Source organism: Gobius niger, assembly GCF_951799975.1.
Source record: "Gobius niger genome assembly, chromosome: 1".
NCBI classification, from domain to species: Eukaryota; Metazoa; Chordata; class Actinopteri; order Gobiiformes; family Gobiidae; genus Gobius; species Gobius niger.
Genome location: NC_136852.1, coordinates 26,750,233 through 26,777,614, shown reverse-complemented (window position 1 = coordinate 26,777,614; position 27,382 = coordinate 26,750,233). Strand labels below are relative to the sequence as shown.

The 27,382-nt window shown below is 44.4% G+C and overlaps 1 protein-coding gene across 10 annotated transcripts in view; it reads right to left on the bottom strand.

Annotated features, from left to right (window-relative positions):
* The window catches only part of clcn2c (chloride channel 2c), a 178,433-nt gene that overhangs the window by 20,342 nt on the left and 130,709 nt on the right, over positions 1-27,382 (bottom strand). For 5 of the 10 annotated variants that reach the window (XM_079559307.1, XM_079559303.1, XM_079559308.1 and 2 more), the window contains 6 exons: positions 22,024-22,157; positions 19,291-19,484; positions 10,979-11,090; positions 6,590-6,660; positions 5,928-6,008; positions 3,881-3,913 (listed from right to left, as the gene is read on the bottom strand). In XM_079559307.1, the coding sequence (XP_079415433.1) occupies positions 3,881-3,913; positions 5,928-6,008; positions 6,590-6,660; positions 10,979-11,090; positions 19,291-19,484; positions 22,024-22,157 (625 nt within the window). The remainder of the gene's footprint in view (positions 1-3,880; positions 3,914-5,927; positions 6,009-6,589; positions 6,661-10,978; positions 11,091-19,290; positions 19,485-22,023; positions 22,158-27,382) is intronic. The other 5 variants (XM_079559310.1, XM_079559311.1, XM_079559312.1 and 2 more) reach the window with 2 other exon arrangements.

The following is a 27,382-nucleotide window of genomic DNA, read 5'->3' as shown; positions in this document are numbered from 1 at the left end:
AAGAAGGTCCAAAGTTCAACGCCTAGATCAAGCTGGAGTGGAGTTCACACGTCCTCCCCATGTTTGGATGTCCCCTCTAGTTTCAACCTAAAACACACTCAAAGAGGTAATTCTCCAGCTTTACACCGCGATTCTGTCTTCAGATGGGTCCCGAAGCCCCTCACTGTGGCCGGGTCAAATAAGGATAAGAAATGTTGCTATGGAGACGAACAGGATTCCTGTTCCTTACGAGGCCAAAACATGAAATATCTGGCCCACTTTGGTTGTAGTGTGATGACTGCGCCTTCTGCCACGTGTTGGAAGAACTCATGACAAGCAGAACAAGCCCACAGGATGGTCATACAGAAGGGGCTGCAGGGGTCCGCCACTAATTAGCTCAGTGCAAGGCAATGATGACCAACATGGAGCTCAGCCCACTTAACACGTCCCAAAAAAAGACCCGGCTAATAATGCGCCATCTGTCTCTCCGCACTGGCCGCGGACCACGCTCCTCCTGGGCACGTTTAACAATTAGGCTCTTATTAAAACGCACAGGCATTTTAGGAGCAACAGGAAACTTTAGGACTGATGACCTCAATATGACACAAGTGACCAATACCTCAATTAGGAACAAATATTTTTACTCAAAATCGTAATCTGTTAGGTATTGTAGCTGAACATGATTGTATTTGACCCCTCACACGTTATTGTATTTCCATTTTGGAAAGGCAGCGCTAACTACTGAGCTACTAACTAACCAGGCCCCACTTTGTATAGCTCCAAGATCAGATGAGATGTAGTGGCCATACCACATATGGCCACTACAGTACACCTCATAAGCACTTTTAATGAAAGGCCCTGAATATTCCATTTATGCAAGCAAGATCACATCTTCCAATGAGGACATACAATAAAATCTCGATTATAAACATTTCAAAGAGTATTTAGCTTTTTGCCGGTAATTGGTAAAAATCTCAAACACATCTTTACTACCATCATACACTGTGCTGCTCTGAAAATGCAATATTGATCCAAAAGAGCCAAAACAAAATATCCAATAGTTTCACCTCCTGATTTTTATACAATCTCACCATAAGCAACTACTCTTTTCTTGTTGTCCTTCGTGCAGCTGTTTCAACCAAGAAAAAAAACAAAATAGTCTGTGCGGTTTGTGTGACTTACTGTAGTGAAGCTATGGCAAGTCTTTTTACTTTGCGATGAAAGGATTAATCTTAGGGACAGAGGTGAGGAAAGCATTTCCTGGATACGTAAGACCTCAGGAGAAGGGTTTTGACAACCCTTTTTTGGAGCTGCTGTTGGAATACTAGGAATTGCCTTTGCAGATTATGAGGCGCGAGTGGGTCGAAACACAGCTCCAGGTATGTTTTTAACGGTAGCAGTTCTAAAAAAGTCCATTTTGCTTTATACGCCCACTTTAATTAAGAATATTAATTAATATTAAACTAATGGTGCGTTCCAAAGCGGTACATTTATCAGCAATCAAAATGATACAAATACATCACACGCAACACTATTAAGAAACGTCTAGCAGTGATGCCTTCACTTCCTCGTTTAGCGGTGCTTACAGTGTACAAGCCCGGGTCTGCTCCATGTGAACTCCGCATGCTCACAGTGGGAAAGAAACGCCCGAGGGACTAGGATTATATGCCCCTCAAAACAAACCATCCCAGTGGGTCATGCCCGAGGCTCATTAAACACTTAAGGCCTGGCTCATGTTAACAAGAGTGGAACTGTTCACGACGTGCATGGTGTGTTTTTGAACGCATATTTTCTGAACAATGGTTTCAAAAAGGAAAAACTGAACACACTTGGCTTAAAGTAAATCGAACTATCTCAGAAAGAGAGCAACGGCAAACACTGGACTGCATTTAACATTTCAATAACTTCATTTTACATGATCATTCCGGCACAGTCTCTCAACAGTTGCCTTCAGACCACATTGTAAAGCCATGTTACTTTTCAAGCCTGATCCATCATCTCAAACAACAGCACACATCACTGTTGACAAACGCCGTCGGTTCATAACCCTGACATCTCTTTATGTGCACATGTGTACACTTCCATTCATCACGTCCTGTTCCGCACGCACGCCTTTTAGCGACAAAAGAGCAATGACCCTCTGCCTGCTCTGGGCTCTGAGCGATGGAAAATGTGTACAAACTTCAATAATCTCCAGTGACATGTGAAAACTAATGGGGCGCTTAAGTGGAGGCAGAATAAATGATTAATACGGCTAATAGAGTCATTGTGAGAGAACAGAGCATAGAAACATTGTGTTCATGTAATGAGCTTTTGTTCACGTCTGAGATAAGCTCTTCTTATGCAACCGTCGGGGCAAAAATAAATTACTGATGTGTGCTCATTTGAATGTTCAATGTTAACACTTTGATAGCCAAGGCTTAGAAGTGTTTATAAGTGACGTTTCTTCTGGAATTGAACATCATGGGCCTGATCTTGCGTTTCTAAACACAGACCGTAGGCTAGACTTTTTAAAACCTGGCATAGCAAGTGGGCCGGACAAGGGGCCTGACAGACCGTACGAGACTGGGGGGCGCACATGCTGGTGTTTTGATCACGTTTCTGCAGAATAGAGTCTTTAATACTGGCACTAGAGTGGGACTAGCCTGGTTTTACCAGACCCTCGTACTTACTTCGTTTCGTATAAGGGTCTGGACCTTCACAATTGAGCCCCGTTATCAGGTGGGAGGGGTGAGCTCCCTTGAAACAACTGGATCTGATTTTCGCTAGCATTTGGTCGTGAAATATGTAATGCGCCCGAGTGAGTGAAGAACGCCATCATAACTCTTGGGACATTCCATGCACATTCCAAGACTTCAATTTTAATTTCTGGATATTTGGGAGCCGAGCCAGAACGGATTGAAGAGCTTCCATTTATTTCGCATCTGCCGCCATTGCCAAACTACAACCCGCAATTTGGCGCAAATGCTTGACATCACCTACAACACCCGCCTCCCCCACTCGCTGAATGGTAGGTAGAAAGTCAGCCAACGTAACGCAGCCACTGAGATCAGACCCAAACGTACATGTAGGGAAATTATAATTGACCGGAGTTTACAGATGGCTAAGGCCAGGCTAGGGACCATCGCTTTATTCAGGAACTGAACAGTGTTTAATTCACAGTGGGAAAAATAGTTTGTAGCTTGTCCTGCGAGCATTTCGTAAGATATGCAAGGCTGCTTGCATTGTTCATGTAAAGAAGAGGAGGGTGAAGAGGAAGCAGCAAGTAGCGCACCACACCTTAACCGACCCTTTTTTTCTCTAAGTGACACCCTCAGGCTACCGGCGAAAGCACTGTGAGAAAGGAATCAACGTATTTCAACAGTGAACAATTCCCGAAAATCACAAGCATTGTGTCGTCTTCGGGCAAATAATCCCAGACATTTCCAAATCTGGTCCAAAGGTTTTGTGTTCAAATCCTTTGATGAGGCTGCAGCACAAATACATGTCAATTTGCCTGCTTTGGATTTGACACTGGCACCTTAATGTGGAACTACTTGTACTTACATGTCTTTCTTGTTCCCTGTACGTACACATGGTAATCTAAAGTGTTACAGAAAAATCAAAATTTTACCCGATCCCTACCCGAGTCTTGTCCAAAGTGAGTCGAAGTCAAGATAGTTTCTCATCCAAATCTAGTTCGACAACCCGTAGAAACTGAAAAATCCAAATCTAGTCATAAGTCGGGGTCCCAGCCCAGACCTAGTCCAAGTTTAGTCCTAGTCAATTCAAAGTGGATGTCCTACATGTGCAAAGTGTAGCCCGAGCCAACTCACAGTCGAGTTCAAGTCAAAGTCTAATCCAAGTCCTTTTAAACATGTAATCATGCAATGTTCAGCAGAGAGTTGGATGTGTTGCTCACCGCAGAGAAAGCCTTGAAATTGGGCGGGGGCTCCTGGTGAAGGCAATGACAATGTGGTGAGAGAACAGATCTGAATGCTAAAGATTAATAGCAAATCATCGGCGGCAACAAATGGAGGGGCGTCTTCGGATGCACAATCAAATGACCGATAATGGTCATTAATTTTCAGTACGAACTGCGCTTCTTCATTCGTCCGACATCACGGCGAGTCATAATTTTTCTCCATTTACAATCATATTCACTGTTCATTGATTGACATGCATGGCTGCAGAAGTACTCCCGGGTAATTGGACATCTGTCTTTAATCTTGTAATCTCCAATATCTCTGAGAGCTCATCATGCATCATAATTTTCTGAAAGGTCGTAATTCAAAAACAAGCCTTCTCCTACAAAGACATGATACTCCAATATTGCATTAGGCGAAGAAAAAAAAGGATAAACTGATTATTATAATAGATAGTTAAATATGCATGGACTCTAGATTGACATCACATGCAAATATGTTGTTAGTTTTATGGAAAATAATGCAATATGAATTTGATGGCAACAAAGCCTTTAAAGGGACTATAAGGAGTTTAAAAATGTTAAAATGCAGTATTTTCCTCCCCCTACACGTTCCTCCATGTCCTAATGTGTAGAATGAGCTCAGACCTGTTCACCACAACTGCCTCTAAAATCCTGTACGGTCACTCAAAAATGTGTCACTTCGGCCCGAATTGCCGTTATGCACGAGCTTAATATAGAAGGTGCAGTTACACATATGGCCTGAGGTGGCAGTAGTGAGTATAAAATGGCGAACTTGCTTCCAGCCCCTTTAAGTTGGGATGGCGCAACAAAGAATGAACAACCAATTCATTTTTTTTTATTTTTCCATATGCTGCCTTTTAGAGTGACATCATCAAATTAATATCAATAGTGGAATCATTACATTGCATTGCTTTAACGGTTTAAACAGTGACAACATTTTCGTTAATTATAGGCATTTCCTTCCTATTCGAGACGTAATGTAAACGCACAATCTTTGTATCGATTCCATCGGATGCAGAGGGATTTCCGGGTCACTCCAGAATTGAGGCGGGGCTCGTAGGGTCCCGGGGCCGCGCTCTGGGAGGCGTCACTGATTGGACGCCTCGGGTGACACACTGATGAGGTCATGCGTTGCTGAACAATCTTGTCCTCAGAGGCCACTTCATCCGGGTTTACTAAAGTACACTCTTGATTCACATATTTTGAATCGAGAATCTAGAATTTGACCAAAAATTATATCTTTCATGTGTAATATATATATACAGTATGTCCATTTATAGCACTGTACACCTAAATATTAATTGGATGCTAATTCATGTAAGTGCACTAGCATTAGTAAATAGTTAACGACGGACATTACTTACTGGACTAATGTAGGCTCCCTGGATGCTACTCTACATTGTACTAAATATTGTATTGCGTCATGTAAAGCAGATGGACACATTTTCAATAAATTATAGTATGATATTTTTGGATTTTTTCCCCCCTACGTTTTAAGATCATGGAAGTGCTTTACACTGGCCTTACACTGGCCTCTAGTTGAATGAAAATGAACTGTATTTATTTGCCTTGTGTTTTATTCATGATATAATGTTATGCAACTTTAAGGCCTGTTATTTCAAGCGCTAAATATAACCCATGTACTTATCTTCTCAAACGCCTTGTTTTCCGCAGTAGATAATTGCAATGGTCCAATTTAGACGATTGGACCATTGCAAACATCTACTGCGGATTGTTCCTACATTTCCTTATAAATTGGCAGTTAAATTGCTCTAATAAGGAATCTTAGAATAGCAACCGGTCAGAAGGTGGCGCTAACATGTCAGACAAGATTGTTTAGCTCTTTACGGCACGATGACGTGGACGGGCTTTGTCATCAGCGCACATCACAGTCCATCGGCAAGATTAAAACTAGAATGAGATGGCGATGACGACCGTGGTGGGGTTTGATTCGGATGAACCTGTTGCCGGGCGGATTTGGCGAGGGCCTGTCGGACAGCCCCGTTATGGCGGCGCTTACCACGACGGATATCCGGACCCGTTTGGATGGTCTCCTATGCTCGGGAGACACGGGGACCTCCAGAGTGTTGTTGTTGTTTCTCTTCACAGCGACATAAGACAAACAACATTAACAAAGAGTCTGCCAGGCATCATTTCCAGCGCCGGCTTGAATTGGAATTTTACGGCGTTTGCTTGGGGGAAATATGAATAATTTAATGTAGGAAGTGCTGGAGCAGAAAAGAGGGTTTTCTTTTAAGCTTCGCTGGGAGCGGAGACAAAGTAGGGAAAGAATCTAAAATAGAGGTCAAATACAAAATTGCGTTTGGGGGGGGGAAGTGTAGGAGGGATATTGCATAAATATCGTCAGACTGAGAAAACTGGTTAAAGGTTTTACGACAGCACTGTGCAAATATTCTGGTGAGGTGTGAAAGTGATACATTTTAATTGTGTTATGTCTCTTAGGAGAGTTCCTAGACTACATTAGTTTTTCAAATGTTTAAAAATGAACTCAATAATTACTCTTATTCATGCATGTCAATATTAGCCCAGAAAAGGTACAGACATGGTCCTTTTCAAACCACTATCTTCCTCTTAATTTTTTTTTAGAAGTGTGAATAGAATCCATTTGCACAGTTCTGTATGTGTTGCATGTTTGCCTGGCTAAAGGAAGGCACTCCTCACCTCCACAGCCTCTGCGTCTGGACTGGCACAAAGCAGGTTCTTCAGAGCGATGCCTGAATGATCGTTTGGACCTGTGAGACACAAAGCACAGTCAGGGTTTCTGCAGGGGACAGCACGTGCAATGTTACGCTTTGTAATGCCACAGATGCCAAAAAATCCAGGAATATTTCATTGTGTTTAAAATGTGTAAACATTCAACAGAGGAACGAGGGGAAAAGTTGATATTCAAAAAATAAATTGGACACAACAGGAAACTTTTGTGCAAAAAATTGTTTAATATTTTGGTCATAACTGGAGCTGAATTTGTTTTTTTGTGTTTTTGACAAATGTACACAGTAAAAATATAGATGAGCAATGTCAGAGAATGGGTTCCATCACTAAGGAAAAATAATATTGTCAAACAAATATAGATTTAATGCAAGTTTAAATCCAAATGAATGCTTTTTAATGACTTTTAAGGCGTTAATTTTGGCATGATTAATTTAATGACTTTTAATGGGTTTTTTTAATGCCCCGGTGGAAGCCCTATACACTGCACAGAGAAAACCTTATGAAATAATGTATGAATTGCTGCTGGAAAGCTACTACTTTAGCCACAGCTGCCCTGGGATGGAACCAAGGCTGCCAATCTGCACCATCAGCCTCTTTGACCACCACCATTCCACACTACATTCATTGGTGCCCAGGGACACATACATCTGCACATGCGGAAGCTGGGATTCAAACCGCAAACCCTCTGGTTCATCGCTGCAGTAGATTTGTGTGCTGAGCTACATGTATAAAACTAGACCCACTTGTGGCTGATGTATGTTACAGTTTTGTTATTTATTTTGTGATTAACAAAAATGTCAGCTAAATCGGACGAAAACATCGTATTTGAGCTTGGATTTCAAAATACCAATATTTGATGTTAAAACAGAGGGTCCTTGTTTAAGAGAAAAATAAATCCAAATGTCAAACGTTGGTGTACGGCTGCGTTCATAAAACATGGAGAGCTTCTCCCTCTTTGACCATCAGCCAGAGTAAATGTTTCTGATGGGGGCTGCTTTGAAGTAGATAGGGCTAATGCTGCACCGTTACGTAATGTCAATCTAGTGCTATCTGCACCACTCTGCGTGTTCATTTCCTCTCTTCAAAAGCCATTACAGTTTGACGAACACCTCTTACGAAACTAATTACATTCAACCGCATTGCAACTGTATTTTACATGTGACAGTCTTATGTGGGGCTGCGAGATTAGCCTCATTATACATTATTCCATGAGCAAGTGTTATGTCAAGAAACGAGAGAGGTGCCTTACAGTTCAAGTTTAGCAAGTAATTTCTGTCTACGGATTTCTTAATCTTACAACATCAAGTCAGTTAAGGTGGAGAGCTCTGCTTTAGTGGAGGAACTTAAGCTTAAACTTGGCATAAATGTTGCCTCTGACCTTATGATTCAGAAAAATCCATTAGCACCAAAACAATCTAACAACATTGGTGTCAGTTTCCAACAGTTATTCCAATGTTAAATGTAAACAGGCCAAGAGAACTGTCAGCCTTATCTAGTTTAAAGCTTACCTCTACATTCATTTTTTGTTCCAAAACTATAATGAGGTCATACACATACACACATGTGACAGGATTATGAAATTTGGAACAAAATGTCATGAAGTGATTATAATTAAATAGCATGATTGCGTTTCGTGTTTTTATGTTTTCAAATTTCATTGGCAGAAATAAGTAAAAAATGATCAAGAAAATTAAAATGTGGTCATACTGAAGGACTCAAAGTGCATCATACACATTTTTGGCACGGAGTGAACAATGTTTGACCAAAACCGCTCCGCTAATTTGTATGTTGAGATTATGCCAGAAGCCCTTCCTGATGTCTGAATGAGGACTTTCCAGGTGAAAAAAAAAACCCAGTTACATAAGCACCATCTCTGTTCTTTGTTCTTCTAAACATACTTCAACTACACATACTTTTCCTGTACTGTCCTAGGGCTTAGAATAGAATTTAAACTTGTGAACTATTGCAAACTCATGCAGCGATTTGTCACTTTACAAGAACAACATGAGAGCGAGAACATTGGAGCCAGTTGAGCCTGTCCATTGATAGTGGTCGGCCTGGAACCTGGCAGCTCACAGCGCACAGATTGTGTGTCCTCGGTGCCAACAAGTGGACCACTCGACACTTCCTCCGTCACCGCAGGGAAGAGGAGAGCGCCTGCTAATGTTACTGATGCTTGGAGATGGAACAAAGAACTGTTGTAAAGGGTCTCACTGTGCAAAGGACTTGGACACGTTCAGACAGAGAAAGGTACAGTATGTCTGAAACTTCTACAAATGTACTGGTTTAGGAGCTCAGATATCAATGACCTGTATGTTATTGCTCCATGTGTCTATGTTTTTGCTGCTGTTGAAATGCCAAGAGCTCGGAAATCGATGCCTTAAACAGATGTTAAATGAAAAATCCTCCAACTTAATGGCAACAGGTGTTGCATTAGGCCAGAATTTCTCAAATCGTAGACAACCTGCTCTGGTTGCTTAAGGCCATAGTATTGTCTCACCTACATTACTGCCCTATAGTGTGGTCCAATGCTACACAAAAGCATCTTCAGAAACTTCAGATTGCTCAGAACAGAGCTGCTCGAGTTGTGCTCCACTGTCCTTTCCACACTAATGTCCGTGACATGCACAAGAGACTGTCTTGGTTAACGGTTGAGGGCAAACTACAGGCCAGTCTCCTCATGTTCATGCACAAAGTTGTGATGGACAAACAGCCCAGGTTTTTGTTCAACAAACTCTTATTCAGCAGGTTTGGTCACAGATGTGTGACTCGCCAAGTGTCGACAAACTCTTTGGTTGTTCCCAGACCCAAAAGTAACTCAATGAAAAGAACTGTTCTGTACAGAGGAGCAAACGCCTGGAACTCGTTTCCTTTTAATATTAGAAATACTAAAAGTAAACCACACTTCAAGCTGAAAGTCAAAGGTCAATTAGCTCAGTACATGTGAGCATAGTCACCATGTCCTATATGTGTCCTATAAGGTTGCATGATTATATGAAATGTGTAACATTCATGTATTCTATTTTAACTGTTTTGTAATTTTATATTGTGTCAGGACCCCAGGAAGACTAGCAACCACTTGTGGGCGCTAATGGGGATCCTAATAAAGAATAAAGAATAAAGAATAAAGGCCAGTGTGACGCCTTTTAATCCCTGCATTTTCAACAAGTTCTGCAGTTTGTGCACGTTCAGAAAAATTCCGCCTTCTGTGGTTTTCCAGTTTTTCTCTACGGGATTGGGAATTCTGCCCATTCATGTGTATGGGGAATCCGGCCCATGTATTTTGCAATTTCAGCAGTTCAGTGATTTCAACAGTTTGATTTAACCTCTTAACCCCCGCCTTAACCAAATGTGTTTTCTCCAGTTCAAATTCACCCAAATCTAAAAGGCCAGTGTAAAGCCTCATTTGAAAGCTATGACCTACAAAACTCATCTAAACGGATCTTTTTCCTCATGTTGTCACTTTTTTGTTACATTTTTTTTTTTTTTTTTTTTTTCATCACTTTTTCTCACTTTTTCTGTGGCTTTTTTGTTGTGCTTTCATCACACATTGTTGTCACTTTTTTTGGTCACATTTTTGTCACTTTTTCCTCACTATTTTGTAACTTCGCTGTCACTCTTTTGTTGCATTTTCATCCTTGTTTTCGTCTCATTTTCGTCGCTATTTTGACACTTTTCGAGAAGCTTTTAGATTTGGGTGAAGCCAAAACCGGAGAAAATGTGTTCTGTTCAGGTGGGGGGTAAGAGGTTAAAAAGTTTATGCACATTAAATTAATCAAAATTAAAACCAGTTTCTAGTTGTCATGTTTTGCTGCTTTTTTGTGCTTTTGTGTTGCTTTTTCATCCCTTTTTGTCACCTGTTTAGCTGCTTTTTGTCATCTGTTTTCCAGCGTTTTCATCCTCATTTTTTCAAGAAGCTTTTACATTTGGGTAAAGTCAAACTGGAGTAAATGTGCTCGGTTAAGAGGTTCATCTTGTTTAATTCATCATGTTAATCATATTTTTGTCCTCATTTGGTATGAACGGCATTTAGTCATAGTTCAGTCCTATTTCAGACCGGGTTCAGTCCAAATATGACCAGAAATAGACCAAGTTCAAAGGTACGAAGAAAGCTTTGGTGTTGCTTGAAATTAGGTAAGATTTCATTAAAACATAGACGAAAAAGAAGTGGAAAAACTGTTAATTGCAAGGTCACTGCTGGTGAACACTGGAATGCTTTTGTGTGAACGCCAACTCAAAGTGCTCTTATAACACTTTAAACAACACTTCTGGTTGCTGTAACGTCATCCAAACATTAGATAAATAAAAGGAATAGAAAAAGTAGCATCGGTGTCTTACTGGTTGGAAGCTCGGTGGGCCTCTCCACCACCGACGGTCGCTTTAAGGCGGGTTTGAGGGGCTTCGGTGGAGAGGTTCGGGTGGGGCTGAAGGACGACTCCTCGGTGGAGATCTGCTCGCAACGAAAGGGAAAACATGATCACGAAACATGCATGGAAAAACAACACAGGGAATTCACAGCAAGTGGAGAAGCATTTAATGTCTGTAAAAACGTTACGGAGTTACTCAAGTGGAAGTGTCTTGCATTTTTCTTACCTGAGTCAAAGGAGAAAAAAAGCTGATATCTATAGTAGCTCTTCAAAAATTCTTGTGACATTAATTCCATAGACTTGAGTTAGGCATGTAAACAAGAGAATTGTGAATAACATGTTGTAAGTCTTGACCTGAATGTGCCAGCGGCTTGTATTATTTATTACAAAGCTATTACGCAAGCTAATCTGGAAAAAAAAAGGATACGCGTAAGGAGAATTTTGCATCTGAAAGCCAGGTTTTGTTTTGGTTTTAACATCACCAAATCTCTGCCTGAGGGGTTTCCAATTTCCAATTTCCAAATGCACATTTTAAGAAGTGTCTGACTGAATATTTATAATTATGTTGAAGCCAACCTTGATTCGCATTGCCCACGTTCTCCGGCATCTGATTTAAGCTTGTAGTTATCATAAACTTCACAGTTGTAACAAGCTTTCTGACCTTCTTCCTATTTTTGAAATACAAGTTTTGAAATTGATGTCCAGAAATCAGATGGCGAGCAACAGCATGTACATACAGAGGTTTGTCTGATGCAAGCGGCATTTAGAGGCCCTCGCGAGCAGCGTTGGCCGGTTGGCGCACGCTGTCGCACGCCGCCGCACGCCACCGCAATAACCGCAATAACCGGGGGGCGCTGCCGCCCCCTACGTGGTTATGCTGTCGCTGCCACCCTTGGTTGAGTTTACAAAACAGCAAAGGCAAGAGCGAAGGCAAGAGATCGAAGGCGCCAGATCACTCGATGTTTCCCAAAATGGCCGACTTCGTGTTGGTTGCCTAGCAAGGCAAGGCAACTTTATTTATACCGCGCATTTCGTACACAAGGCAACTCAATGCGCCTAGCAACCACGTAGTGTACTTTTTGTTCGGAAAGTCATGACGAAGGTGTGTACCGATTTTGGTTTGGCTACGCCAAACTTGACATCGGGTCGTTGCCATGGCAACACAGTGGGAAAGTGGGCGTGGCCATCATTGACCTTTTTGATTGGGGTCACGTGACGGATGTCTGTGCCAAATTTTATTAGTCTACGACAAAGTTCACTTTTATTTTTGAATTAATTTGTATTTGGTGCTCTGCAGGCGGCGCCACCGCGCCCATTTTAAAAATTCCCACATCACAACATCTGGGGTCAAAACTCGACCAACGATTCAAGTTATGCTCAAATTGGCCAAAGTATGTGCGAGTTATGACTCTTCGAAGGTGATGGCGAGCGCTGAAAACTTACGCAAAATTCATGTCGTTGCCATGACAACACCGTAAATCCTATTGCTGGGTTGCAGGTGACATCACAGCGTTCTAAAGGCCAATACTATTGTATGGAGGAAAAATAATTTTGTTTTTGAGGAAATTTTTGGTCTGGTACAGAGAGATCATGGACCCAGTGAATGATATTAATGATCCTTTTTGTAATTCATACATTTTCTTTTGAGCTATGACTTTTGAAAGTGTAATGCTGTTAATAGGAAAAACTGGCTCTTGCCCCCCGCTGGGCCCGATGACATCATCACATTCTAGAACCTGCAACCCAGCAATTAGAACGTTTTTAATAACTTTTAATGTCCCACATGTAGATGATCTGGAGCGACCGGGGAGTCGCTGCGTTCAACGCAGTTCGTTCAAATGCGAAGGCATGAAATAATTACAATAGGCCCGAGCCCGGAATGCATTTTTTCCTCTAGAAAACACGGAATATCTTCTATACAATGACCTTAAAAAGTATTAAAAATAAGTACAATATCTAAAAGTCAGCATTAGTGCAGGTGGTTGATAAAATGACGCCGATACAGAGATTACTGCTCATGGTTTTGTCCAGAGGTTTTTGCACGAGTTAATGTGCTGTGGGTGGGAGGTGTTGTCAGGCCCACCTTAATGCACCCACAGGCCCCGGAGCTTAAAAGGAATTGTAGGCTTCCTAACCCTGCTTCTCCTACATGTTTCCCTCTGGGCCAGGTAGGACGGGGCCGACTCCAGGTAACAAAACTCAGCACTGTCATCTCATACGGTCAGTCATGCAGCAAAGTGAAGTGATTGACATGCAAATCAATGAATCACCTTTTTCAATCACCAGTCCAGTTTATTGTTGAGGTGAACACCCAGGTTCGATATGTTATAAATCTGTTTTTTTTAATCATATTGGGATGAGACGCTTCACAAAAGTCACCTTTTCATTCATTTTATATTGACGGTGAGATGCTGCAGATGAGCAGAGAAAACAATTACATTTAGAGATATCAATAAAGTAGTTTCTGAATAATTAGAGAAAGTTCAGATTTTTTCAAAATTGTTTTCCCCCTTTTCAAACATGACCATATATGGGCGAATCCAGAGATGCCGTCTGTATCTATTGCAAGTTTTCAGTCATTTTGTGTTTTCATGAATAAATAAGTAATGGGAATTTCAGCACTAATTCACGGTGGCCTTGGTTCAAAAAGCTTCTACAACGTCAAAAGATCCAGTGATCTATTACATAACACTAACATGTTCAGCTAATTTACAGTAAATCTATCCACTGAAAAAGTAAATAGTAAATGGTTGTTTATTTTACAGTGAATAAAATTGTTTTAAACCTATGACAATACTTCAATAAACTGTACTTTTGACAGATCAGAAAACAGCTAAAAAACTTAATTTCACAGTTGAAGCCACACCGCGTAACATAAAAAAAATAAAAAATACAAGCATTTATTTTTACATAAGGGTCTGGACCTGTTTGCCCTGGGAGATCCACCAGGGCTCATTCAGCCCCTCAAACCCAATGAGCAATGGATTACCATGGCAACGGCCCTAAAGACCTGTGGAACGAGCTCAGCTGTTTAAATGTGATTCTGTGATGACGTCACATTCTATCGTCAGGGCGTTCCATTCTCTTCCATGACATCACTCTATGCATTAGCCTAGAACCGTCATCACTATCATCACTTATCCAGATACGTTTGTCAGAGAAGTCGATTTACACGCACTCCCTCACGTTTTGTAGCATTTTCGCAGAATTTCGTCGAATTTTTGCATCATTTTGCCGCATCGTGTTGCCGCATCCTCCTCCACATCTCTCTCGTGGTCTGAGGGGAACAGATCTCTCTCACGAGGTCTGAGGGAACAGATCTCTCTCACGAGGTCTGAGGGAACAGATCTCTCTCACGAGGTCTGAGGGGAACAGATCTCTCTCACGAGGTCTGAGGGGAACAGATCTCTCTCACGAGGTCTGAGGGGAACAGATCTCTCTCACGAGGTCTGAGGGAACAGATCTCTCTCACGAGGTCTGAGGGAACAGACCTCTCTCACGAGGTCTGAGGGGACAGATCTCTCTCACGAGGTCTGAGGGAACAGATCTCTCTCACGAGGTCTGAGGGGAACAGATCTCTCTCACGAGGTCTGAGGGGAACAGATCTCTCTCACGAGGTCTGAGGGGAACAGATCTCTCTCACGAGGTCTGAGGGGACAGATCTCTCTCACGAGGTCTGAGGGGAACAGATCTCTCTCACGAGGTCTGAGGGGAACAGATCTCTCTCACGAGGTCTGAGGGGACAGATCTCTCTCACGAGGTCTGAGGGGAACAGATCTCTCTCACGAGGTCTGAGGGGACAGATCTCTCTCACGAGGTCTGAGGGGACAGATCTCTCTCACGAGGTCTGAGGGGAACAGATCTCTCTCACGAGGTCTGAGGGAACAGATCTCTCTCACGAGGTCTGAGGGAACAGATCTCTCTCACGAGGTCTGAGGGGACAGATCTCTCTCACGAGGTCTGAGGGGACAGATCTCTCTCACGAGGTCTGAGGGGAACATATCTCTCTCACGAGGTCTGAGGGGAACAGATCTCTCTCACAAGGTCTGAGGGGAACATCTCTCTCGTGGTCTGAGGGGAACAGATCTCTCTCACGAGGTCTGAGGGAACAGATCTCTCTCACGAGGTCTGAGGGAACAGATCTCTCTCACGAGGTCTGAGGGGAACAGATCTCTCTCACGAGGTCTGAGGGGAACAGATCTCTCTCACGAGGTCTGAGGGGAACAGATCTCTCTCACGAGGTCTGAGGGAACAGATCTCTCTCACGAGGTCTGAGGGAACAGGCCTCTCTCACGAGGTCTGAGGGGACAGATCTCTCTCACGAGGTCTGAGGGGACAGATCTCTCTCACGAGGTCTGAGGGAACAGATCTCTCTCACGAGGTCTGAGGGGAACAGATCTCTCTCACGAGGTCTGAGGGGAACAGATCTCTCTCACGAGGTCTGAGGGGAACAGATCTCTCTCACGAGGTCTGAGGGGACAGATCTCTCTCACGAGGTCTGAGGGGAACAGATCTCTCTCACGAGGTCTGAGGGGAACAGATCTCTCTCACGAGGTCTGAGGGGACAGATCTCTCTCACGAGGTCTGAGGGGAACAGATCTCTCTCACGAGGTCTGAGGGGACAGATCTCTCTCACGAGGTCTGAGGGGACAGATCTCTCTCACGAGGTCTGAGGGGAACAGATCTCTCTCACGAGGTCTGAGGGAACAGATCTCTCTCACGAGGTCTGAGGGAACAGATCTCTCTCACGAGGTCTGAGGGAACAGATCTCTCTCACGAGGTCTGAGGGGACAGATCTCTCTCACGAGGTCTGAGGGGAACAGACCTCTCTCACGAGGTCTGAGGGGACAGATCTCTCTCACGAGGTCTGAGGGGAACAGATCTCTCTCACAAGGTCTGAGGGGAACAGATCTCTCTCACGAGGTCTGAGTGAACAGATCTCTCTCACGAGGTCTGAGGGAACAGATCTCTCTCACAGGGTCTGAGGGGAACATCTCTCTCACGAGGTCTGAGGGGAACAGATCTCTCTCTCGAGGTCTGAGGGGAACAGATCTCTCTCACGAGGTCTGAGGGGACAGATCTCTCTCACGAGGTCTGAGGGGAACATATCTCTCTCACGAGGTCTGAGGGGACAGATCTCTCTCACGAGGTCTGAGGGAACAGATCTCTCTCACGAGGTCTGAGGGGAACAGATCTCTCTCACGAGGTCTGAGGGGAACAGATCTCTCTCACGAGGTCTGAGGGGAACAGATCTCTCTCACGAGGTCTGAGGGGAACAGATCTCTCTCACGAGGTCTGAGGGGACAGATCTCTCTCACGAGGTCTGAGGGAACAGATCTCTCTCACGAGGTCTGAGGGGAACAGATCTCTCTCACGAGGTCTGAGGGGAACAGATCTCTCTCACAAGGTCTGAGGGGAACAGATCTCTCTCACAAGGTCTGAGGGGAACAGATCTCTCTCACGAGGTCTGAGGGGAACAGATCTCTCTCACGAGGTCTGAGGGGACAGATCTCTCTCACAAGGTCTGAGGGGAACATCTCTCTCACGAGGTCTGAGGGGAACAGATCTCTCTCTCGAGGTCTGAGGGGAACAGATCTCTCTCACGAGGTCTGAGGGGACAGATCTCTCTCACGAGGTCTGAGGGGAACATATCTCTCTCACGAGGTCTGAGGGGACAGATCTCTCTCACGAGGTCTGAGGGAACAGATCTCTCTCACGAGGTCTGAGGGGAACAAATCTCTCTCACGAGGTCTGAGGAGAACAGATCTCTCTCACGAGGTCTGAGGGGAACAGATCTCTCTCACGAGGTCTGAGGGGAACAGATCTCTCTCACGAGGTCTGAGGGGACAGATCTCTCTCACGAGGTCTGAGGGAATAGATCTCTCTCACGAGGTCTGAGGGGACAGATCTCTCACACGAGGTCTGAGGGAATAGATCTCTCTCACGAGGTCTGAGGGGACAGATCTCTCTCACGAGGTCTGAGGGGACAGATCTCTCTCACGAGGTCTGAGGGGAACAGATCTCTCTCACGAGGTCTGAGGGAACAGATCTCTCTCACGAGGTCTGAGGGAACAGATCTCTCTCACGAGGTCTGAGGGGACAGATCTCTCTCACGAGGTCTGAGGGGAACAGATCTCTCTCACGAGGTCTGAGGGGACAGATCTCTCTCATGAGGTCTGAGGGGAACAGATCTCTCTCACAAGGTCTGAGGGGAACAGATCTCTCTCACGAGGTCTGAGTGAACAGATCTCTCTCACGAGGTCTGAGGGAACAGATCTCTCTCACAGGGTCTGAGGGGAACATCTCTCTCACGAAGTCTGAGGGGAACAGATCTCTCTCACGAGGTCTGAGGGGAACAGATCTCTCTCACGAGGTCTGAGGGGAACAGATCTCTCTCACGAGGTCTGAGGGGAACATATCTCTCTCACGAGGTCTGAGGGGACAGATCTCTCTCACGAGGTCTGAGGGAACAGATCTCTCTCACAAGGTCTGAGGGGAACATCTCTCTCGAGGTCTGAGGGGAACAGATCTCTCTCACGAGGTCTGAGGGAACAGATCTCTCTCACGAGGTCTGAGGGGAACAGATCTCTCTCACGAGGTCTGAGGGGAACAGATCTCTCTCACGAGGTCTGAGGGAACAGATCTCTCTCACGAGGTCTGAGGGGAACAGATCTCTCTCACGAGGTCTGAGGGGAACAGATCTCTCTCACGAGGTCTGAGGGAACAGATCTCTCTCACGAGGTCTGAGGGAACAGATCTCTCTCACGAGGTCTGAGGGGACAGATCTCTCTCACGAGGTCTGAGGGGAACAGATCTCTCTCACGAGGTCTGAGGGGACAGATCTCTCTCATTAGGTCTGAGGGGAACAGATCTCTCTCACGAGGTCTGAGGGAACAGATCTCTCTCACGAGGTCTGAGGGAACAGATCTCTCTCACGAGGTCTGAGGGAACAGATCTCTCTCACAGGGTCTGAGGGGAACATCTCTCTCACGAAGTCTGAGGGGAACAGATCTCTCTCACGAGGTCTGAGGGGAACAGATCTCTCTCACGAGGTCTGAGGGGAACAGATCTCTCTCTCGAGGTCTGAGGGGAACAGATCTCTCTCACAAGGTCTGAGGGGACAGATCTCTCTCACGAGGTCTGAGGGGAACATATCTCTCTCACGAGGTCTGAGGGGACAGATCTCTCTCACGAGGTCTGAGGGAACAGATCTCTCTCACAAGGTCTGAGGGGAACAGATCTCTCGAGGTCTGAGGGGAACAGATCTCTCTCACGAGGTCTGAGGGAACAGATCTCTCTCACGAGGTCTGAGGGGAACAGATCTCTCTCACGAGGTCTGAGGGGAACAGATCTCTCTCACGAGGTCTGAGGGAACAGATCTCTCTCACGAGGTCTGAGGGGAACAGATCTCTCTCACGAGGTCTGAGGGGAACAGATCTCTCTCACGAGGTCTGAGGGAACAGATCTCTCTCACGAGGTCTGAGGGAACAGATCTCTCTCACGAGGTCTGAGGGGACAGATCTCTCTCACAAGGTCTGAGGGGAACATCTCTCTCACGAGGTCTGAGGAGGATGGATCTATCTATCTCTCTTTTCTATCTACTCTTGGTTTCCCTACTCTTTCTCTCTTCTCTCCCCTCTCTTTCAGGGGTGCACACTGTCGTGTCCTTGGGCAAGACACAATTTTGTCTGTCTTTCTCCCTCTTCCTCCTCTCTCTCTCCTACATCCTCTCTTCTCTCCAGTCCTGTTTTCCCTTTCTCCTCTCTCTCTCTCCTACATCCTCTCCTCTCTGTCCTCTCCTCTCTCCCCTAGTCCTCCCTCTTCTCTCCTGAAAACCATCTCGTTTTACATCCACAGACCTCCTCTCTCGTCTATAGTCTCCTTGTCCTCGAGCAGAACCTGTGTGTCCTCATCGCTGAACATCACGCTCCTCAGATGTGACTCTAACGTCTGACTTCTCCTCTCATCACTGATAAATCTTTTTGTCTTTCTCTTTGTTTCAGATAACCGAAGCTCCAACTCCCCCCCTTATTTACTTTAATAAAGTATACAAACAAATATAAGTGTAAATGTGCTTTCTGATAATATTAGTATCATAGTATTATTATTAAGTTTTTTTTCCCCTAGGGTCTTAGTTTTAGGATTTTTGGAATGCGCTAATGTGCCCTCTCGATAAAGTTTTTGTCAGAAAAAAAAATAATTGTTTTGACAATGCTGAGACGTGGGACTCTATACGATTACAAGAGGCCCTTCGCCAGCCCTGAAAATGACTGGGAATATTACCTGAAAACGCACTTCCTGGCTGGCCCGTTGGCTGCCGTCATCACTGTTCTGACAGGACACCACAGACAGGCGTTTCTTCTTCTCTTCGAGCGAGCGATCCCTGATGTACTCCAATCGTCGGGGGCGACCGAGCTGCTGCGAGAGGAGGGACTGGAGCTGAGCGCGCTCAATGGAGCCCAGCAGGATCATAGACTCTGGGAAGGACAGAACAACAGTGACAGAGATTAGGTTTCACTGAGGATGAAGAAGAAGGCGTCTTTTTCGGGTATTTTAACCATGTTATATCCTCATGCTGAAGCTTGTTCAAGTCTAAGGTGTCCAAATGCAACTTTTCAGTAACAGAAAGCTACTATATATGTTACTCCTTAAAGCCACTGCCACAATAAGTGCGTTAAAAATGCATGTGAACTTGTGCAAAAGTTTAAACTAGTAAACTGAGAGCACTTCATTTAAGTTTAAAGACTGAATCAGATCACTATCTAAAATATGCACTCAAGGGATTTTTACCAAGCCTTCTTCTTAATGTTCCTTATTCAAACAGCCTTCCAAATAGTGTACTTAAATCCGCATTAAAGCCGCGTGACAGCACTGTGGCAGGTTTTCGCCGCGTTACATAAGCTCGCAGCATGTGGCGAACATGCATTATCGCTGTTTGTGTGTGCGTAGGCGGCAGTTTGCTTGCTTTAAGTAATTGCCTTTGTGACAGTACGTGCTGATTATGTATTTGGCTAAATGCCGCGGCTAATTGTCCCTGCACCATTGCATAATTGAGACGGCCCTGGAATACCAAAATGGTACCGCGGAGGAATAAAAAAAAAGAAAAAAAGGTGAGTACAGCAGCATCAGCACACCGCGTCAATCAATGTCTTTAATGAGAGCGCCGCAGGGAGAGAGCCAAGGCTTTTGTTTGGGTACAGACTGGAAGGGACGTTCGGTTGAGCTACATCAGCCGTGTAAACACAAATTCAGCCATTTTGGAACTCATGCTCGGTCTCTAGAAAGCATTTAAAATACTATATCCGCTTGGATAAATGTAGAGTTGGACCAAGAAACTAGAAAGCAAAAGAAAGTGCAAATAAACAGAGGAAGAAGTCAACCCAGAGTCAGTTTGTCAGGAAGAGCATCTAGAGTAAAGCCAATATCACAGTAATATGCAACGATAAAGGCAGAGTAATCGATGGCTAAATAAAAGCACAAAGAGAACGTTAGTTTGTGGAAGACCAGTTGGGAACCAACAACGACACAGACAAACACATGCAGTGTCACAATGAACTGTCAGCAGTGAAGCAGCGGGCGAATTTGCCCCAGGCATCCCCTGAGAGCAGATCCGAGTTTCTCATCATATGCAGGTTAACACAGTCAACTATGCAATGAAATTTGCTTGGATGAGAAGAATCTGCCAACTCACTTATAAAGAAATAATCAACTATCCACTTGCATATGCACAATCAAAAGTGCAAAGGAGGAGGAAGGAAACATATTGAACGTGCTACAAAAAGCAAAAATAAAAAATAAAAAACTCTAGCGCACTTGTTGTCCAGGAGTTCAGGAGTCTGACTACCTAATGATAATAGCTGTCCTTCGGCCTCTTTGTGCGTCCAGGCAGGTTCCTGTGCCACATGTTCTGGAACAATGTGTGTGCTGAGTGGGTGAAGTCTCTGATTATGCTGTGGGCCTTCCTGGTAGAAGTCCTGGATACAGCCAGTCAGCAGGCTTGATAATCCATCCATCCATCCATCCATAGTCCCTCCAGCGTGTCCTCCACAAGGCCTCCTCCCAGGCAACCAGGAGGCATCCAAAGCATCCTTTCAATGTGAAGGAGCAGCAACTCTACTACAAACTCCACCCTGATAAATGAGCTCCTCTAAGGGTGCGCCCAGCCACCCTGTGAAGGAATCTCATTTCGGCCGCCTATATACATGATTTCGTCCTTTGGGTCATTACCCAGATCTCATGGCCATAGGTGAGGTTAGGACCGTAGACTGACAAATTTAGAGCTTTGCCCCAACTCAGCTCCGTCTTCACCACAACAGTCCGATACAGCCACCGCATCACTGCTGACGCCGCACCGATCCGTCTATCGATCTCATGCTCCATCCATCCCTCACTTGTGAACATGCTTGAACTCCTCCACTTGAACTCCTCCACTTGAATCAAGGACTCTCCACTGACCTGGAGAGGGGATACCACCTTTTTCCAGTGGAGAACCATGGCCTTAGATTTGGAGGTGCTGATCCTCATCCCAGCCGCTTCACACTCGGCTGCAGACTGATAATACACCTGTAGAAATTTGTCAGAATGGTGGTGTTCGTTTCACACAACCTCAGCTTTCTCAGGAAGTAGAGTCTCTGTCGGGATTTCTTCACAACGGTCTCAATTTGGAGTGACCGGGACAGATCCTCAGTGATGTTCACCACAAGGTGTGTGACTCCACCAGCCCTTTGGCCCAAAACCCAGTTGGAGAAATTACATAATTGCCGCGGTGCAAACAAACTGTGCCAGTGGGTCATGTTCTATGGAACATTTCCTATGTCACAAATGCTTTAGAACATAAAAATCACAACTTTTTTTTTTGCATTAAATTGCCATGATTAGAAAAACAGGCAAGCCCACTACCTTACTATCAAAGTGTCAAGTAATTTGGTATTTTGTGTGCTGCTGCTGATGCAGTTGCCGTCAAACTTGTCCATGTAATATGACTGGAGAAAGAGAGAGAATGACAGTAAAGTTTACCGGCGGACTCGACCAGAGCCAGAGTCTTGAGGTGTCCGGTGAGCAGGACGTTGTGCAGGTCTCTGTAGGTGCAGTTCAGAGTGATGTACCTCACGTCTCGCACCATGATGTCCTCCACACGGATGTTGTACTTCCTATAAAATCAATGAAAAAAAAAAGAGAAACAATGTGAGTTATTAACTTCAGTGATTCCTCACATTTGAAATGTCAACTGAACATGTACTATACTCTGTACAACGGTGACATTTCCTGATACAGGTAAAAAGGTTATTACAATTTTTTCATGTTTAATTTGAACAAGACTGGAGTTGAAAGGTGATGACTTTCATCTTTCTCAGTCCTGGCCCCTCACAACACCACATTAATGGACATGGACAACTGGAAGTGACACTAGATCACTGCAAACACTGCTTGAGTGGACTATAGGTACATCAGCAGTACAACAGTTCAGCTTGTATACAATCTCTCACTCTGAGCCTGCACTTCCTGTCCGCTCTTGGCTCAACCTGCTGCTCCCGATGCCAACGCCCCCCACCTCCTGCCAGCACCGTCCCGGGCCAACCCTCCACTCTGAACCTCCATCTGATGACAACTCAATACTCCGACCTCTCCAGCAAAGTCACAAAGCCAATCTGATCAACAGCCTCTTTCCTCATCTATCATTTCCCCACGGTTTAATGTATGAGAAAGCCCTTTCGGGAACGGGTTTGAGAGCAAGTACAGATGCAGCAATAAAGCAAGTATATCTTAAAAACTTGTATGCATATGGGGCAGCGTGTTAATGACACCACAAACACAATGTAGTTCCGTTCATACATAATACAGTGCATACCTTTCACAGTTGATTGAAGGGATACAGAGTCTTAGTCCAGTATTCATTTGCCAAATTCAATCAGATTTGAATCACTATTTTTCGTATCGTGTTGGTTTTCTGAGGAGAAGCATTAAGTCTTTTCAAGGCCGAGAGCCCGAGTCAAGTCCCGATTGACTGTTACTCAGGACTTAAAAAGCACAAATCACAAGCCTTAGACCATTTTTTATCAAGTCGAGTCTTCAAATCAGAGACTCAATTCTGACTCGAGTCCAGGTCATGGCTTGCAAGTCCACACTCTGGCAGTAGGTTGCGGTAACAGGCTTGAACAGAGTTGAAACTACTGGCATTCAACCTAGTCCAGTTGACAGGATTTAAATCAGAGCGGTTAGAGGTTGCCATTTCTCAGCACCGACAATGAGATTATCACATGTGCAATTGGATTTAATCAGGCCTGCATTTGATCGCGTAAACATTCTAGGATCGTTTTGAGCCCTTTGTCGGCCTCTGTGACGAACACGCCAAAGCACATCGACTACAGAGAATGCGGTCAGAAAGGAAGTGCGTAGGAGCCGAAAGGTCAGACTGGATGCCTGTGACACAACTCTCTGAAGGAGACTGTTACGTCAGTCTCGTGTTGAAAAGGTATCGGAGAAAAAGTTGTGCTTCTACATACAGTAGTCCAGTATAGTTTTATCACTTCCCAGCATAGGCCAGTATACATCAAACATACTAAACAGTAGCCATTGTTACATGCACTACATCAACAGCAACAGGACTTCAAAATATGCACGCCAAAAAACATCAATACGCTGCGTTCTATCAACCAAGAAAGTCTTCTGCAAGAAAAAAGAATTAAACTCTGCCATGATCGGTTATCATTCTACCAGTTCACGCAGAGCAGACAATACAATAATGGGAGACTAATTTTCCGTTTGTTTTGTCTGATTGTGGATCAACAATTAATAAGATTCACAGCATCCTTCATTAACTGTGCACTCGCCCACTGATCTCCTCGCAAATAAAAAAAAAAAAAAAAAAAGGCTTCAATTAATTTGCCTTTCATCATCAGTTGCGATGAGCCACCTCCTGTTACCGGGAGTTACGAGTTATTTGAAGCCACGGGTAAAAGGTTAATTCTCTACTTTGCTCCTGATGCATAAATGTATAAAAAAAAAAAAAAAAAAGGAAACATCACAAAGCCGCCCACGTAGCCCGCCTTTTTCCTGATGCCGCTTTAATTTGCCAAAGGATCAGAGAGAATAAGGCAACAGCGTATTCCGAACCGGCCGCGAACCGCTGCCAACGCTAATTTCCCCCGGGATAATCGGAGCCGGTGATGAAATCTGATTGGTTCTCCTTTTAATTGAGCCTCTCTTCCCCCAAGGCCGCGCGATGCATCTGATCGCCGCGAGCTATCGGGCCGGAGCCAAGGATTACAGATTCACGGCCAAGATAGACCTGCGGACTTAGTAATGCTACCTTACACATTGTCCGTCGCGGTGATAATGAATCCGTCTGATGCGTTATTCATTCACTTCTCGGACACCTGACACCTGCCCTGAAGTAGACTGATAGAAATGTGGATGCCGCTCTGTGCCAATTAAGGGACACCCCAACCACAGCCTACTGCGTGTAAGCTCTCACTTTTCCCGACGTGTTCTATATTTAATGACGTTTTACACATTTGTACAAGGAAGGCAAGGGGTGGAGTTAGCTCAATGAATTCTATATGGAGTAAGACAGTCAAGTACTGATCCAGAGAGATTTGATTTCAACAGGCCAGCAATCTGACTATGTCTGGCTTGTTCATTGCTTTCAATAGAAACAGGTCAGTTCCAAATTAAGAAGCAGGACAAAAAAAAAGCAAAAACGATCCCTTCCAGTTGTCATTTTGTATGTTTCAGTTCGAGAAATCCAATTCTGGATTTGCTGGATAGCCAGAATGCACCAGATGGAAATCCAATCTCTATGGAGCAATACCAGACAGCATTGCTCGGTATACAAGCAGGGTTTGCCAATGCCAATGTTGTAGCAGCAACTAAGTGCCATTCCTTGTGTCTTGGCCAGAACATGGGTAAGATACTTAACCTCTATTACCCCACTTCAGAGACAGTAATGTGACTGGTCAAGAAGGGCATCCAGCGAAATAGCAAATCACCACACAACTAGCCATAAAAGGAGACCCCCAGTTAAGCTCACAGTATGGTTGCAGTTTGCCTTGGCTTACATTTTGGTACAAACCTGTTTTGTACTTTGCAAGAAAGTGCATTTTCAGTTCTCATAATCCAATTAGAGTGACAAAATGAATTCAAAGTTGCGACTCAAGGTGGCAACTGCACTATTCCACCGTTAACTGTTTGGCATCTGCGGCTAATGCATCCGCCATCTTCCGCTTTTGTTTACCAAGGAAGCCGCTAAAAGGCGGTTCGGAAAGATCCAGATAAAGTTTAATCATCTCCAGGTGTCTTCTCTCCCCGTCAGGCTCACCGGGACGCAGACTGCTCACCGAAGTCTTAATTGGCCATTACGAATGCGAGGGGCCACACCGCCCCCACAGCGGTTATGAGCTTACGCAATCATGTTCCCCCACAGTGCTTTAAATGCCACTCCAGCGCTGTCAATGCATGTGGCTGCGGCGCGCTTTCATAAGAGATCAGACCCGGGATGATGGACAAACATGATGCACGTGTGCCGTGATGTGAGACGTTTCTCTGTGGAGGGTTTTATGGGAGGTATTTGGATTTCTACAAGCCGTAGCTGTCAACACCTGATTGGAACACACCGATGCCTCTACAGTATACGGATATTGTTTTGGTTTTTAGCTTGTGCCCATGTTATGGGGAGATCCTGGAATAGAAAATGTACAGTATAAGCCATAGGTAGGAGGTAACATTGTGCATGTGGCAGAGCAGTGAAAAAAAATCATTCTCAGCATAGAGATTGTGGGCTATCTCTTATGCGGTGAAAATTTGAGATTTTCCCAACGTGGCGTGTCAAAGGAAGAATTGGTCTTATGGAGCCAGTTTGACATTTCAAATATATTGTATCTGACAATTCCTCTCATGCTGCTGCTTGGAGACAGACATTCTAAATCATAAATCCATCATATTTTAAACGGGGGTATTATGCTTTTTACAAGTTATCTGGTTCTAATTTAATCCTTTTCTGACACAAGCTTTTGGCGCTGAGATAAAGTGTTTGCGCACATAAAAACATGAAGTATTCTCCGGAACCATGAAAGCAGCAAGGCTAATTCTGAAATATGTTTCTCAAGGTTCCAAGCTGGAGAAGCTTCATAAGCTTTGTCAAGTTTGCTCTTGTAGTTTTTCCACAATCGCATTGGCAAGTTTCCGAAATCCTGTCAGTTTTCTTTGATTCCACCAATGAAAACACCAGAAAACCCTACTATTTGTACTGAAATGTTCATTCCTAACATTTACTGGTTCAAACACTTCTTGATCACCATTGTTCATGATTTTTATTCCTTGAGGAGTTCCAAGCAGTCTGTACACAGTTTACAGTGAAGCTAGTTACCGCTAATCCCAAAGTTCCCCCGAAGTTTGCTCAAGTTGAGATGATTGAGCAACTGTCAAAACGAACGCCACGCCGCGTTTGTTTTGCTCTGCATTTTGAATCGCGACGTAACCATCGATCATCGGAGTATATCACATTATCTTTGCATAATGACAGTGTTTCACAAAGTCACGGGAGCGCATGAAAAATGACGGGAGAAGTGCAGCGAAAGCCATTTTCGCCGGGAACGGCCGAGCCAACCAAACAAACCAACAACCAACTCGCTGAGCCGCAACAAAGGGGGGAGAAAAAGTAATCTCGGCTCATCTATATTTAATGGCATGCAGCTCTATGAAGTGTGCAAGAAAGACCATTTTTCAATCACTTTTTTACCTTGTATTTCTCCCAGCCGGTGTTATATTACTGGGGCATATTAGAAACAGTCAGGCATCCAGGGAATAGTGGGGGAATGAGTCTGTCGCATGGCCCCCTCCGAGCAGCTATTTTTTTCTTTCTTTCTTTTTTTCCCCCCCAGACCGCAAATGATCCATCTCACACCCACAAGCGTCCACCCACTCGCTACTCACTACTTAGTCTGTGGTACAGCAGCAGCAGCAGCATTTGTAACTACAGCCAAGCCCCATAGACACTCGTGCATGCGTCTGCCCACGCCAACATGGTGCACAACCGATTACGCTTTGTGCTGCGTTCGCGCTGGGGCGAGACACCGGCGGGAGTAGACTGACAATTGAATCGTGTAGTGCATTAAAAAGAGAAGGTCCAGGAGATTTTGTTATATTTGAAGTTTCCTTGCTACTTTCTCTTTGAATGCAACGATGAAGCGTAACAGAACTGTGCAATGCAAAGAAAACTAGGGGAAGTACACTAAATGAACAAAAAGTGTTTGCAACTTGCTACAGTCCACCAAACATCATGTGGTCTTCAGACTGGAACTAAAGGGCCAATCACAGGTTCTGAATAACAGTTCCATTGAGACAGTGAAAGGAACTCTGACTAACTCTATAATATGAA